General features: G+C 44.4%; 2 protein-coding genes across 8 annotated transcripts in view; one reads left to right on the top strand and one right to left on the bottom strand.

Moving 5' to 3' along the window:
- Positions 1 to 1,937, top strand: part of dctn1b (dynactin 1b) — a 36,849-nt gene extending 34,912 nt beyond the window's left edge. For all 7 annotated transcript variants that reach the window (XM_030443988.1, XM_030443985.1, XM_030443984.1 and 4 more), the window contains one exon: positions 21 to 1,937. In XM_030443988.1, coding sequence (XP_030299848.1) covers positions 21 to 158 — 138 coding nt within the window. In that variant the 3' untranslated portion in view covers positions 159 to 1,937. The remainder of the gene's footprint in view (positions 1 to 20) is intronic.
- On the bottom strand, positions 1,209 to 14,791 carry alms1 (ALMS1 centrosome and basal body associated protein). Its single transcript, XM_030443983.1, has 18 exons — positions 14,541 to 14,791; positions 13,351 to 13,531; positions 13,135 to 13,255; positions 11,199 to 13,026; positions 10,823 to 10,982; positions 9,467 to 10,612; positions 9,242 to 9,357; positions 7,885 to 8,896; positions 7,512 to 7,625; positions 6,494 to 6,652; positions 4,944 to 5,869; positions 4,626 to 4,743; positions 4,021 to 4,200; positions 3,628 to 3,890; positions 3,367 to 3,532; positions 3,113 to 3,170; positions 2,433 to 2,532; positions 1,209 to 2,288 (listed from the first exon to the last, which is right to left on the bottom strand). The coding sequence occupies exons 1-18, from the start codon at positions 14,553 to 14,555 to the stop codon at positions 2,244 to 2,246; spliced, it is 6,708 nt and encodes a 2,235-aa protein (XP_030299843.1). The 5' UTR covers positions 14,556 to 14,791; the 3' UTR covers positions 1,209 to 2,243.
- Positions 14,792 to 14,906: the final 115 nt, after the last annotated feature.

The raw sequence follows: 14,906 nt of genomic DNA, 5'->3' as shown, positions 1-14,906 counted from the left end.
GAACTCTTTCCTGTCTTCAGGCGAAGGAGGAGAAGCAGACCGACTCGGTGCTGGTGGGTCGGGTCATGGTGCCGTGTCCCCGCGGTCAGGAGCAGATCCACCGCCTCGTCCTGTCACAGTGTCAGCTGCAGAGAGTTCACAGTCTGCTGCGGACCTGAGCTACACCTGCCCTGTAATCCTGCCTGCTGCACCAACAAAACACCACCACCACCACCACCTCTCATCATCAGCTTGGCAGCCTGGTCTCCACTCCAGGGCCAAACAAGTCAGACCAGGAAGTAAAAATCATGATCATGACTCCATCTTCGTTTCTTTTCATCAGAAACAGAAGAAGAGATATCACGACTGCACTGCTGCATGCTGCCCAAGATTCACTGTATTTTATATTAGTTTATCAGACTCGTGTTTGGCCCTGCTGTGGAACCTGCAGTGTGCTTTGAATTAGGCCAGAACGTTGGATGTCGCTCCATGTTTCTATGTTACACTATCGGCGCTACACAGGAGAAGAGAGCTCATGACTGTGTTGTGAATTTTAATCTGGTGTCACTGTTGTGTGCTCCGTTTTTATAACTCGACTGTCTAAAGGGAAAGAAGGATAAGTACGGAAGCCCTGAAGGTAAATAAGGAAACAAAACAAACTCTAGTGATCTATATTTTAAAGTCTGAACACGAAGAAAATAATTTATTTTTGCCAGTATAATATTTTCGATTCTTTATTTGTGTTCTTATTAATCAGTGAAACAGGCGGGGATAAAAGTTTTTATTTCAATTTAGTCTTTGGTCGTGATCTTTTTTGCTTTCATCTATAAAAACAGGCAGGGAGACGTTTTGCAAGGTTTATTGTTTTGTATATTTTTTTTCAACTATTTTATAAGTGAAACAGTTGGAAAAAAAAAGTTTGGGCCAGTTGAAAACAATTTAAATCAAATGTTAAAAATGGATCACTAAAGGGTATTTTTTTCCCCTCAGGGCTTCCGTAATTATTTGATTTAGATTTGTCCATTTAAAGTCGTGGGCGTTTTACTGTGGTTTGATCATAAAGACTTTTTGCACATATTTAACAAGTCATGAGTGACAAAAGAACAAAGTCCTGCACATTTGCTTTGTTGCTTCAAAGACGTTTTGCTGGTGGTTTTATGAGAAAATCATTTTGGAAACTAAGATGCAAGAAAACTACGGAACATGTTGAGGATTTTTTTGTGTTTTTGATGAAAATCTTGTTGGACTGCACGGAACAAATGAAGCTGATTAACCTCAAGGGATCTACTGTGGAAAAAAAAACTTGTTTATTTAAAAAAAAAAACAGATGAAGCATTAATATGATTTAAATTATTTAGTATTTATTACACTGGTGGTGTAAATTCCTGTACGCTGTTATCATCTTCTTTTACATGCTTGGTGTAAATGAAATGCTGGTTGTGTTGGTGAAGTTACTGAATTATCCACAAACAGACTGTATTACCTTTTGCTGTTTCAGACTTTGTCCGAGCCTTAAACCTGCAGAGAGCCTCGAGCTGAAGAGCGGTCGCCTGCCTTATTTTTTTGATTCGTTTAGACCAAACCTCGTTTGAAGCAAAACTACATCTTTGCCAAAGAATCTTTGTTTCTCTCTCACCACATTTGCCACGGCTGATTTTTAAGGCTTTTAGATTTAATTCCATGCTAATTATCGTATTTATGATCTGTTAGAATATTTATGTTTACACTGTCATAGCTTGAAGTTTAATTTAATTAAATTATTGGGCATAGTGCATCTACTTAACTGTAGTTAAACGAGGAAAAATGCAGCTTATTTATTCATTCTGTTATTTATCTGTTGTCTCGGTGAGCAGCTGATGTACTCGACCTGCAGCTTGTCTAACTCGTCTTACAGTTTCCTCGTGTGGCTTCCTGCTCTTGCACAACCAATAACTGATCAATAAAAGACATTAATGCCAGTGTATCTTTCTGGGTCTTCACTTCAATCAAAACATGAAATTTAGCAAAAATGTCATTAAAAATCTGCAGAAATCTGGTTTATTTTTTTACATTAAAACATTCTATTGGTCTGTAAGTAAAAAAAAAAAGTACAAAACAGTAGAATTCAACTTTTCTACATAATATATAAAATATCAACTAAAAGATTTGGTCGCAAATAAATAAAAACTCTTGTTCTAGTTAGGTAGTTTTGTTCTTAAAAATTGTAAAAATGTTTTCATACTGTTGATTTAATCTACAGTAAAAAGTGTAACTGCTGTGTTTGATCAGTGCCACGCTGTTCTCCTGCCCAGGACTCGACCGGTGATTCTCTGAAAAACACAAAACATTCATTTGATTAATGCAAATATTTATCTTTTGGCACAGGTTGGAAAAACAGCTCCAGTCAAATATTTACTTTCAGAGCTGGAGTTTTATATCAAACATCGTCTGATGAATGTGTGTTTGTGTCGTACCTTGTTGTAGAGCTGAGCGTTCAGCCGGTAAGTTCGATACTCTGCTTTTCTTCTTTCCTCCTCTTTCCTCCGCTGGACCTCCGGCAGATTCTCATAAATCCTGGAGAAGAGACAAAGTTCAGATGGCTGTATAGTTGAGACTTTTTTCTGCAACATCCATGTTAAATAAAGATACTGCAGCACTATTTTTACTTTCTCGGAATTTATGTCACAATTCTCAGTCATAATACCTGAACATTTAACACATCTGCTGTAGCTGGATGGTCAGGATTGGTCACATTTATAGTGTAGCCATCTCTTAGTAAATGAAACAAGACCTGACATGATACTTTACTCGCATTTAACCATTAATAATGCAATAACAAAGTAAAATCCAGCCTAGATTTTAAAACCTGGAAATGTAGGTGGTCAGACATTTCCAGCAGCCTTTAGCGTTCCTTTTCCTACAATCCTTCAGGAAGGTTTGTCCCAAGAGTTGGTGTATTCTAATGTCAATTTCTCTGAATTATGTTCTTTAATTACCGCAACAACCTCGTGCAAAATAAACACATTTGGTTTTTCATTTGGCAGATGGCTGTAAAACAAGATAAACTGGAAAAATGGGCTCAAAATGTTTTTAGCCAAGTTGTCAACATAATGAGTTAAAAGTTATATTCAGAACAGAACAAATGTCAGCTTACTGTTTGGACCTCTGAATCATCTCTTTCCTTGGAACAGCCCTCCTGAGCTGAGCAGTGCCTTAACAGAGAAAAGAAATAAAAAGTTGTCAGTAAGACCTTTAAATACAACAACACCGTCATTCTTCTTCACAATACATGTGCAGTAAAAAGGTCTACATTCATAAAACATGTAGCTGCGAGACAGGACATTAAAAACACCTCAGTTAAGGATCATCGGACGCTAGAAATGCGAAACACTATTTCCTGATGAGTACCTGCGGGCTTCGGCAGCCTCCCTGGTCCTCCGGGCCGGCTGAACAGCTCTTCTCTCTCTCTGCTGAAGACTTCCTGCAACTTCCTCTCCTCCGCCTGCCGAGCCAGGCGCTTCACCCGCTGCCTGGACTGAGAGATGAACTCCGGACGACGCATCTCCAGAGCCTCCTGCAGGTTTGAAGAGGAGCATCGATGTTTTTAAAAGAGCACCATTTACTGTTCTTTTCAAAATGTCTTGTGTGATGTTTGCCCAAGAAACTAACCTGGAGAGAGATCCGTGTCAGACTGGAGGATGTAGTTTTGGTTCTTGGATCTAAATCAGTTTCATGGTGAAGTATAAACCTGGGCTGTGTGTTTCTGTCTTCAAGGACTTGTCTCTGTCTGAGCGGCTCTCTCCACGGTTTCGTTCTGCTGTACGGTTCAAACCAGGCGGTGTTCGGCCTCCACGTCGACTCCTCTTCCTCCGGCCGGTTCTCCTTCCTCGCCTCTGGCCTCAGCTCGTCAGCTGATATGAACCAGGAAACGCCTGGAGAGGACGAGGGAGATTCAAACCAAACACTTCAATATAAGGATTACTGTAAAACAAATATACAGTGTACACAAATGCAACAATACAAAACAAAGGGCCCAGACAGATCATCTGTTGTCTGACGTACCCTCAGGGTAGGTCTTTGGTGGGCTTCTCTTGCTCTTTCTCTGCCCTCCTCTTCCTCTATCTGAGCTGGATGAGGAAGATGAGACCCGCCTGTAAGTTCTGGCTTCACCAGGTGACGGGAACGTCGTTCCAACGTCGCGGGTGTGACGACGAGTCCCGTTACTGACGAGCTCCAGATCACCTGAGGAAGATGAAAACAACAGACAACTTTATAATCCAAGTTTTTTTTTACCATTTCTCAGGTTTTGGTTACAGAATTCATCTCATTAAAAGGTTCACCTCAAGATGTTTAAAATAAATAAATAAATAAATAAATAAAAATGAAGAACACAACACATCTTCACAACAGCGGAGAGAAACCGTCTATTTGGGTTTTTGTAGGTTTAAATATTGTAGCTTATTTTGAGTGATTCGGCCCTTTAAGTGTTAATTTCATCTCACATTTGGGTTGCTGCCGACTTTTTCTGACTGAGGAAACACAACAGGCCCTCAGTGATTCATCACGTCGACAGTTCAGGAAATAATGTGCCCCATGTGTCACCGGTCTTTCTTGGTAAATGTTTTTCAAACTCAAAAGAAAACAATAAACGTTCAGCACACACTGACCTGCCTGGATGCCTTTGCTGACCAGTTTAACAGCCTTCTTGGCTGTCAGAGTCCTGGAGGGGCCGTGTTGTGATGGGAGGCTGTAGGTGCTGGTGGATGATGCAGAATCAGCAGCAACCTGAAGACCGACGACAACAAAACATTGGAGCTTTAAAAACCTGTTTTTTTGGGTTTCATCTTTGCTCCTACACAGATCTTTGTCACAGACCACATTTCAACACAACAGAAAAAGAATGTCTGTAAATAATAACTTAATGATGGTTGAAATGGTTCAGTTTCAGGGTGCTGGCTCATTTTCGTGGTTAACTGTAAACTTACTGATTCATCAGTGCCGGTGGTCTCTGACAGACAGATGATCTGAGGCGGCTCTTTGTCTCTCCCTCTCCTCTGTTCCCTCCCGTCTTTCTGCCTGTTGATGGTGTTGTACAGTTTTCTGAGGCCGGAGCTCGTCTTCACGTGCTGGACTCTGTGGGCGCCGAAGGCTCGGATCAGCCTCGCCGTGTCCACGGTGGACATGGAGCCGGCGGTGGACAGGGTCTCGGACTCTTCTCTGTCAGCAGGATAGATGAGCTGACTCTGGGAGGAGGCGTGAGAGAAGCTGGAGGTGGACGAGTCCTCGTCTGCAGGTGGAGACGCCTCCTCTGTTTGGAGCCTCTGCGTCCTCTGTGGGATCTGAGCTTCACCTTCAGCCTTTCTACCTCCTCCGACTCTCCTCTCCAGGTCTTCACCACCTACATTACTCTTCTTTCTTTCATCTCCTCCACTCCTCCCTCGCGTCTCGTGTGGATCACCATACACCTCTGACAGGTTTTCATCCCGAGTGTTATGAATAAGACGAGACAGACGCTCGAGGCGCTCCAGCAGCGACGCCTCTCTGTCACTGACGGGTCGGGACTCCTCCAGACTCCACCGAGCACAGAACCTCTGCCACAGCTGGTCCAGATTGCTGCTGCTCTGCTGGGTAGAGTCCCTCCTTTCCTGATCTCGCTCCAATCCATCCTGAGGGACGGAGCTTCGGTGTAGGCGGTGGCCGACTTCCACATGAACCGGCTGAAATCTCTCACTTCTGGGCTCCGGTTGATCGTAGCTGAGGAACTGCACCGGGCTGGTCCCCTGGTCTCTCTTGGAAGTCTCCTGGTTGCTTGATAAAGGCACTCGGGCGAAGGCAACTGACACCTGAGAAGACGGCTTTGGAGTTTGAGTCGCACTTATTTCAGAGGCTTCCTCTGTTGATACAGACACACCTGTGAAAAGAGACAACAGGTGTTTAAACACAAACATTTTTAAATAAAATACTGGAACATCAAGAACATGTTGCTTCATGATAGAGCTGCAACATTAAGTCAATTAGGTGATCAACACAAAGTCTATTTCGTTAACCAATTTATTTTTTAATCAAAAGTGTCAAACATTTGATGCTTACAGCTTCTTACATACAAGGATTTGCTGTTTTTCTTTTGTCATTCATTACAATAAATAGCAACATAATATAGTAAGACTCTTTTCTGAGACATTTTTAGAGCGTTTGCACTTGTAGAAATGAGTTTCTGTGTGACCGGCCCCTAAATACAGAGAGCTTTCTGAAATAATGTTCTCTACGATGTCTCTAACCTTTTCCCAAAAGCAGTTACATTTTCTGCATTACCAAACTGTGTGAAATCCTTTTCACCTCAGTACATTTAGTGTGTACATTTCAGATGTTTACATAATAATGAATTCATTTAACCAGAGTGACATATGTTTGAATTAACCAATGACAGATAATATATCAATTAATGGCCGAATGATTCTTGCTCCCAAACCTCTGATGTCATTTCAGGAGAAATTCAAAAGACTGAGTCTGTATGCTGTGTGTGTGTTGCGCTCACCTCTGTGTTCTCCAGCCTCGCTCATTTTGAAGCTGGCTGTCTTCCGCCTCTTGCTGTAGATCCCCTCTGTGTGTCTGATGGAGACTCCGCGGTCCAACCCCGGGTCTCTGTGTCCGAGGACCTCACTGCTGAAGCGTGGAGGCACAGCGTCGTCTGAACCTGGTCAGAATCCCAAAGCGTCTCGTTATCTCATGAAGAGTGTGACTCAGATAGTTAAACCATGATTGTCCTTATTTTTAAGATAAGAGATGAATAAAACTGCTGGAAAAGTGACCAAAATCCTTCATTTTCAAGATGCTCAGAGACATGGAGACTACGGTCTCCTCTCCCTCGTCTCTGCTGGGGCCCCAGCCTGCCTTTGTCTCTCTCTGCCCCTGAACATGAATAATTAATGCTCTACCGGGTGTGTGTTACAATAGAGCAGCTGCTGCCCAAAAGGCTCAGGGGAAATGAGAGCAGAGCCTCCTCATTCATCTCAGATTCAACTGACAATTCAATATTCTGGATTTGATCAATTTCTTAATTTTCAATATGATTAACTTTTTCACTCAGGGCCCGTCGGGGACAGTTGCCAGACTGTTTGGCCATATTTGGAAATTGGCAACCAATTACTGGCCTTTGACTAATCGAATCTCATAATTTGTTCCAGATTCGAACAAAATCTTTCAAGCGTTTCTGGAATATCATGTTCAAAAGGATGGGACGCCATGAGAACGCAAAGACAGGTGTGCAAACATAATGCATCCAGCCCTGGCTATTTCCGGCATGGAGACATAAAATTATATAATTATTAACTCCACTGCCCAGTTATTGTGAGACGAGCCAACACCGGGGCGGAGCAGCAAACTGCCAGATTCTCTCTGACCGGCCTCGTCCTGTTTACAGCGTGTAATTTACAGCCTGCCGCGCAGTTGCTCCTGCACTTGTCTCAGTGCATTGACACAGCTTTAAAAAAGTGCACTGACTGTACTGACAAAATGCAAGTTGACCAAGATATATAAATATGTGTAGATTATACCTGTGTGGGTGCTCTCAACGGTGGTGTCGGTAGAGGAGGAATCAGCTTCGGTTTGAGGGACGTAGAAGAGCTCCTCACTGCCGCGGGGTTTGTAAGGCAACAACACGGGCACAGCTGTATGAGGAGAAGTAAAAAGAACAGATAATTAGGAATAAAGTTATGTTGACATTCATTTCCTGATTATCTAATTTTGCTAAGAGTGCACCATCAGCTCCACACCCTTCACTTGGGCTCTGTGTTTTAGCCAAAGTCCAAGTCCTTTAGTTCTCTGCCTTCGTTTATTGTGCGATAAAAAACATAGCGAAGGGTTTAGTTTTCTTATTCTGTTAAAATCTATTGTAAAACTATAAAAAAGTTCTTCTGAGGTCACTACCTGGTGATTCAGTGGTTAAGGGTCTTTGTAACACTGCAGCTCTGTGACTTGGTGTAAAGAACCGTGAGGATGTGGACGTCATCCTGTCTGGAGGCACAGCGGTTTTAAACAGTGTGGACGTGTCGGCTCTTTCTGTCCCTCGTTGTCTCGTTGGCTCTCTGTTGTCGTACCACTCTGGCGGACTGGACAACCCGACACCTTCGTCTGGACTGCTGGCAGGAGAAGACGTTTTTCTGAGGGGGACAAATTCTTTACGAGGCAGTCCTGTAACAGCAGAGGCCGAGCTGTGATCGTTGGCTTTGGGGGACAGAGTGAGATGGACATGTGAGACGTGACCCGTCTTGTGTGGAGATTCAGATGTAGATGAACTTGTGGTTTGTACAGATTCATGACCAGAAACAGAGCTGTCCTGGACGGATAACTCGTCATCTCGCCTGGAAGACGGTGTGCTGTCATTTTTAACAGTCACGTCTTCTCTACCTACACCCAGAGAGGATGGAGGAGGCTCTTCACTTTGGCCTCCTACAGCATCTTCCCTCCTCTGCTCCCCTGACACTGACTGAGAAGTCTTTTCTTCTTCATCCGCGATGGGAGGAAGCTGCTTGTTAGGTTTAGGGTGGTCGACTGCTCCTGTAGAAAGCTCTGTCAGGTGAAGTGGCTCTGGTGCGGGACTGAGAGGAGTTGCGGGTGACGTGGAGGGCGAAGGGGAGCTGGAGCGCCTGCGGGTGGCGATGGTGATAGATGTAATGGCCCTAGGGTTCGTCTTAGGGAGAGTTACTCCTTCTCTGGCAGCAATCTCACGTACATGAGCCTCTAGATCTGGATGAGGAGGGTTTTGAAGCTGCACGCTGGAGTCAGAGGGATCAGTGCAGACGCCCTGCAGTGCCTCGGGTGGCTGATAGTTAGGGTCACTGATGGTGGTGAACGTCTGCACTTGCTGAGCCGCTTCCTGTCGCCTTGGGGCTCTAAAGCTGGACGCTGCACTGCTCTCAGTATCTGTGCTAGCCTGACTCTGAAAGAAAGGAAGAAAAAAAACAGTGTATGAAACTGTGTGACCAGGAAAATTATACTGTGAATTAATCCACCACAAAAATTCAAAGAAAACATTTTCACTGAAACAGTGTAAACGTGCACGCCATTGACTTATCGATTAATCATTGCAGCTCTTATTTGTTGACACACCAAACCTGCAACACACGAGTTACCTCGAGCATGAAATCTGAACTGTCCAGAGATTGGAGGCAGACGTCAACGGAAACAAAAAAATATAATTTTTTCAGCATTTTCATGACTACAAATTACAAAATGTGCAATTATGACTTATTGCAGCGTTAAGATCTCTTCATCAGTTGTTTACCTTCATGGGGTTTTTTAACAGCAGCTCCCTCTTGATCTCTTCAATCCGCTCTCTGTCTTCTTTGTCCAACTCGAGAGGCTCACACTGCTGTCCTGATATCTTCAGCTTGATCCACTCTGCAACACAAAAACATTAATACCTGTGCAAAACCAGTTTATCTCAAAGGGATAGTTTAGATTAGATTAGATTAGGGAGTAAATTTGTATAGCATGTGAATCCTCTTACCTCGGGCTTTGCTCTCCTCCTGGTCGGTGACACTGGGTGTACTGGACACCATGGTGGCAGGAGATTCACTCTGCAGTAATCTGGCCACTCTGACTGCCAGCAAGCTCTCACTGCTTCCGTCACTCATCACACCCTGGTCAGCGTCCTCGAGGATGGGTGAAGAGGAGCTACTCTGTACTGGCCCTTCCAAAGCAGTCTGTTCTTCCTCCTCTGCCATGTCTGCAGGAGTGGAGGTGAGCTGTTGTGTGGTCAAGGCTGGTGAAGGAATGATGATTGTTGGCGGGGGTGGGAGTGTGTTGTCAGGGGGAGCGGCACTGCAGCCTTCAGGCTCTGCCCGCCGGGCTGACTGAGAGTGGACAAAAGACGTCCCTGCACCTCTACTAACACTGCTATCCTGTGGCTTTCTGTATGCACCTGTAGCCGGTGCTGTTACAAGAGGCTGTGTGGATGGATAATTAGATGGCCCTGATGAAGTCGCGCTCTCTCGACCAATAGAGCTTTCTCTCAGTTTCTCTGAGGTCAGCATGGAGTCGGACGAGGACCTGGCCCACAGCAGGGAGGATCGACTTCTGGGATCTCCAGTCGCAGAGGAGGAGGAAAATGATGATTCCTGGAGTTGGCTGGTTGTCTTCCTGACCGAGAGGAAAATGTCCTCATCAGAGAGTGGGAGACGGGGCGCTGCAGGGGAAGCCACCGAAGACCCAGCAGAGACCACGTTTTCTGCCTGAAAGAGCAGCTTACGGATCTCCAACAAGGCCTTGGAACTGACAAAAGAAGCTTCTCTGCTCTGCTCCATACTACGGCTCGTTTGCAAAGGTGACTCCAAGTCACTACGTAACGAGGGGTCAGAGCTAAACCTGTCTCCCGGCAGGAGGGTGTTCTGGCTGCTGGTTAAGCTGCTGTCCCTCTGTTGTTGTAAGGCCGTCTGCAGCGTGGAGGGATAAGAGTCTTCATCAGGCTCAGAGGAGGGGGCCAGTCTGCGTTCACTCTGGTTCGAATCGGTATCTGATGAGAGAGAAATCCGTCTGGTCCGCTCTGAAAGAGATGCGGCTAGACCGAGACTGTCCTGGCTCAACGGGATGGATATACTAGAGTCCACTGACAGAATGCTGGACCTGGAAAACTCTCCTTTATGGTTACTGCCAACTGAAAATACAAAATGGAAGTATTCTTTAAATCTTTATGGGTAATTAAGGTACCAAATAAAAGTTGATAAAAGTAGATCCGTTCATCTTTTATAGACTTCTTTACAGACCAAACAATAAATCAATTCGTCAAGAAAATAATCAACAGATAAATCGACAATGAAAATAATTGTTCGATGCTGCTCTCATAAGAACATCAGCTGTTAATCACCTTCAGAGAGTTGGGTGCTCTTGGTGGGGGTTCCAATAGATCCTTTAATCGTACAGAGATCGGTGGGAGAGAATTCAGGCTCTCTGATTGGGCCTCTGGGTACAAACGGAGTTAGGATTGTTGCGGGAGACTGGTCAATCCCCAGGTTATGGAGATACAACTGCAGGAAAAACAAATACAGAACATATCAGAACCAATACTAATCTACACATATACACGTTTGATTTGCATGCTGAAAAAATTTTGCTGCTAATTTTTGGGGTTTATTATCTTCTGAAAGTGAACCTGTAATAACAAAATTACATAATATGTTTTCCAAGTCATAAACATATTTTTTTATATCTTGTATGTGTGAGATTTTCAGTTTTTCAAATACCGGAATTCGTTCTTCAATGTTGAGCTCTCGCGGCCTGGGCTGAGGTGGTGGTGTTGACAGCTTTGAGGTCCAGTATGGGGCGTAGTTATCTACCTCGAGGCTCACAACAGAAGAAGCTCCGACTGAAGTTCCTAATTTAACTCCACTGTTGTAACTATCTTGGGAACTTGAGAGTGCCAAATCTCGATCAAGTGACACATCACTGAACTGACCGAGGCTCATGCGGGGCAATGGCTGAGTTATGGCACTTGGCTGATGACTGACATCATCCTGAGTGTGACTCGTCTCTTCTTCTACACGTCTTTCTGTCTGCTGATCTTTCTTAACTGACATGACCACTGTGCTAACAGAGGAGTGGGACTGTGACGTGCCAAAGGTCGAGATAGAGGGTCTTGTTGTAGACCCAGTGTTGTCTTTGTCACTGGGAGCCCTGCCAACCGCCTCCCCTCTTCTTGAAAAAGAGGGAGTAGTGGAGGAGCTCTGTGTAACACCCTCATTGGCAGCAGCTGAAACAGGAGGCTGTTGTAAATTCCTCGTCTGCTGACTCAGGAGGCGATTCAGGGTGTCAGATACTGCATCGTAAGCCTTCTTTTTAGGAGAGATGCCAGAAAAACCTTGCAGTGCCAAGCTATCAAATAGTGACGTCTTGCCTGAAGTTTGGTTTGCCCTCCAAGCATCTACTTTCTGCATATAGCTGAGACTTGGGAGAGACTGGACTTGTGCAGTGGTAGCTTTCTCTTGGCACTGATTTGATGAGTCTGGGTGGTGGACATCAGCCACAGGAACATGTGGCTGTGGAGAAATCTCTGTGCTTGACTGATAGGAGTTCTCTTTATTGGATTCAATAAGAGAAAGTTTAGCCTTGACACTGGATTTGGGTGGGGCCTTAAAAACACCTGGAGTGGACTGAGACTGTGGAAGGAAACCTAGGTACGATCCATCAATCCCTGTTTGGTTCCCAGATGACCAGAGGTCTTGCTCTCTGGGACACCGCTCAACACCAGCTGAAAATGGGCCTGTCCATGGCATGCCACCCAGATTTGTTCTGGTGACACTTGGCTTGCCTCCAGACATCTTTGTAGGATGTGGTGTGAAAGACTGACCAGGTTGTGTTAGGCTTTGCTGTGGTTGGTTTTTAGATTCGGCTTCACGGCTGCTGCTCCTCTCTACCTCAGACAACAGCTCTCTGTGTAGCTCTTCACTACTCTCATCAGGGCGAGTGCTGCGGACCCCCATGGTGATGTTACAGACCTCAGATGACAATGTCCGAGACTGATTTCGATCACGTTGTTGTGTGTGCTGCTGGGGACCAGAAGCTTCACCTGGAGGACCTTCTCTTCTAACAGTACTTTGGTCGATCTCTGGTTTGCAAACTTGAGTGCTTTTAGACTCTTTGGAAAAGGATGCAGAAATCTTCACAGAGGTCTCAGAGGCAGAAGACACAGCACTGCTGCTGCTGCTGCTTAGCATGCCGATATCTTTCTGAAGGAGCTCGAGAAGATGCTGGGCAGGAATATCCTTATTCAGAAAGAATGTCTCATCTTCAACAGCCTGTCCTGCTGGCTTGTCTGGAGGGTCAGTTACAGTGTCTGAGTCCTTCTCCCTGTTGCCTGTATCATCTCTGGATGGAACTTCCTGTTTGTCTTTGTCCCCTGGTGACAAACTGTGCTGGGACAGAGAGCCGCAGCTGCTCACTCCTTCCTCAGACAGGACGGTTGCCTGGGCCAAAGGGTGCTGGGACAATGAGCCGCACTCAGAGGCCTGAGTGGTGCGATCCTGGGGCAGAAAGTGAAACCTCTCTGATGCCATAGAAATGTCGGGGTATGACCTTTGAAAAAATTAAATACAATTATAGACTTGAGAACATTTAAGTGATACACTGCACAAAGCCATGATCACAGAACCAATATTCTATTTCTTATTTATTTTATTTTACCTTAAAGGGGCAAATTCATTGTCACTTTGTTGGAATAAAGAATATTCTCTGAACATGTGCTCCACACCAGAGTGGACAGGAAACAGGGGAAGGGCTGGAGACAGGTTACTGTCCTGAAATTCTGATAATACAGAAAATGCTGATTGTTATCCACACCATAGTCAACATACTTACAACTAACAACATGAGTGTTATTCATTCATGTACTGTACATACCTGTCTGAGAAGAGGGCTCCCACCACTGTTGAGGCTCCCAGCCATCTGTTCCCTGCCTGTGTTGCCCCTGGTCCTGACTGGCAGTGCCATGAGTCTGAGCTCCAGGTTGGTTTATGGATGTTTGTCCAGCAGACTGACTCACATCTTCATGTGCTGGAAAATGAGGAGATGCCGCCTCCCTCTGTCAACAGAATCATCAAACAACTCACTCTCACTGTTTTCTTGTGAAGTTTTTTAGGAGGCTTAAAACAACTGTAATTCATCCTCAAAAAGATTGAGCAACTGCTCCACCACCTGCTGGTCAGACAGCAGAGCAGAGAAATATATTCTTATCCTTTATATATATTTGGTCATTCCTGCTCGCTGTCATCCATCACATTTTATAAAGAGCCTCCTCTGTGTTGGGACAGTTTTCAATGCACAGTTGATTCAAATAATATCCAAACATAATCTTGCACCTCGCTGCATAAATCTATCTAACAGACCTGCACTACTAATGTACATCATATTACTGGGGACCATCTTTGGATAGAGTATAATCAAGATTATGGGCTCACATTTAGTCTATTTTGATTTGTTTCACTCTAATTTTCATTCATTGGGCATTCCTGTGATCCCAATTGCTTTGCTACGATGACAGGCATAATGTTAAATAACGTAAACACTTAACGAAAAGTTCTTTAAACTCGAAATGACCGAATCAAAAATAAAAACACTCATGTACTGCAGACTCATTTTAGAGTGAAAAGCTAATCGTATAACAGTTGAGTTTAACCACATTATGTTATGTACCACATATGGATGAGTTGACAGGCACAGAAAAAGTAAGCAGGCTAATAGCAACAGGTTGCTGTTAGCTAGCTGAAAGACACATGCCTTCGTAGCCTATTATACGTTAACTTGCAGGTGATTAGCTGCCAGTCATAAATGCAACCAATATTACAAACGATAGCAAACCAAGATGTTGTCTGACGATGGGATTGTGTTTTGAACGAGTACGTTAACGATGTGTTTTAGTCGGCTAACTACTTAGCAAAGCAATTAGCTAGCTTAGTAAACTAGCTATAGGCAAAAGCCAACGATTGGTAGACTTATGCCAAGTTTCTCCGGGTGAGAATTACGTGTAAGCGCACATATTGACGATCACAATGTGGTGAAGTGACTAATTTTCACCCAGGAATCATAATTACCTCTGGAGGCTCCATGTTGATGTTGTTGTTATCGGGCCGCCACAGTGCGCGCGCTTCCCCAAGCGCGTATCCATGGAGCGTTGCTAGGAAATGTGGGGGAAACCGGAAACTCGTGCGGTAAATTGGCGGCCGTTGATAATTTATGTATTTTATCTTTTGTATTGTCTATTGTAGTGTATATGTATTTTTTTATACACTTCTGTCTATTTTAACGATTTTGAACGTTTTACCTATTGTTTGCTGTCAATCATCATGACAGCACAAACACAAACGTCGCGCCAAATCCCGCCTACTTTGCCGTGATTGGCAGCACCACATCCAATCACAGCCCCGGATCACCATAACAAGCGAGTTATACAATTTGAT

This window comes from Sparus aurata, chromosome 16, assembly GCF_900880675.1.
Source record: "Sparus aurata chromosome 16, fSpaAur1.1, whole genome shotgun sequence".
NCBI classification, from domain to species: Eukaryota; Metazoa; Chordata; class Actinopteri; order Spariformes; family Sparidae; genus Sparus; species Sparus aurata.
This window is presented reverse-complemented; position numbering and strand designations above follow the sequence as displayed.

What these genes read in the sequence shown, in the direction of transcription:
- alms1 (XM_030443983.1), bottom strand. An exon ending in CTTAACCACTGAATCACCAG is followed by an intron (nt 7,626 to 7,884) that starts GTAGTGACCTCA and finishes CTCCTCATACAG; the next exon opens with CTGTGCCCGTGTTGTTGCCT. An exon ending in CGTTGAGAGCACCCACACAG is followed by an intron (nt 6,653 to 7,511) that starts GTATAATCTACA and finishes GATTCTGACCAG; the next exon opens with GTTCAGACGACGCTGTGCCT.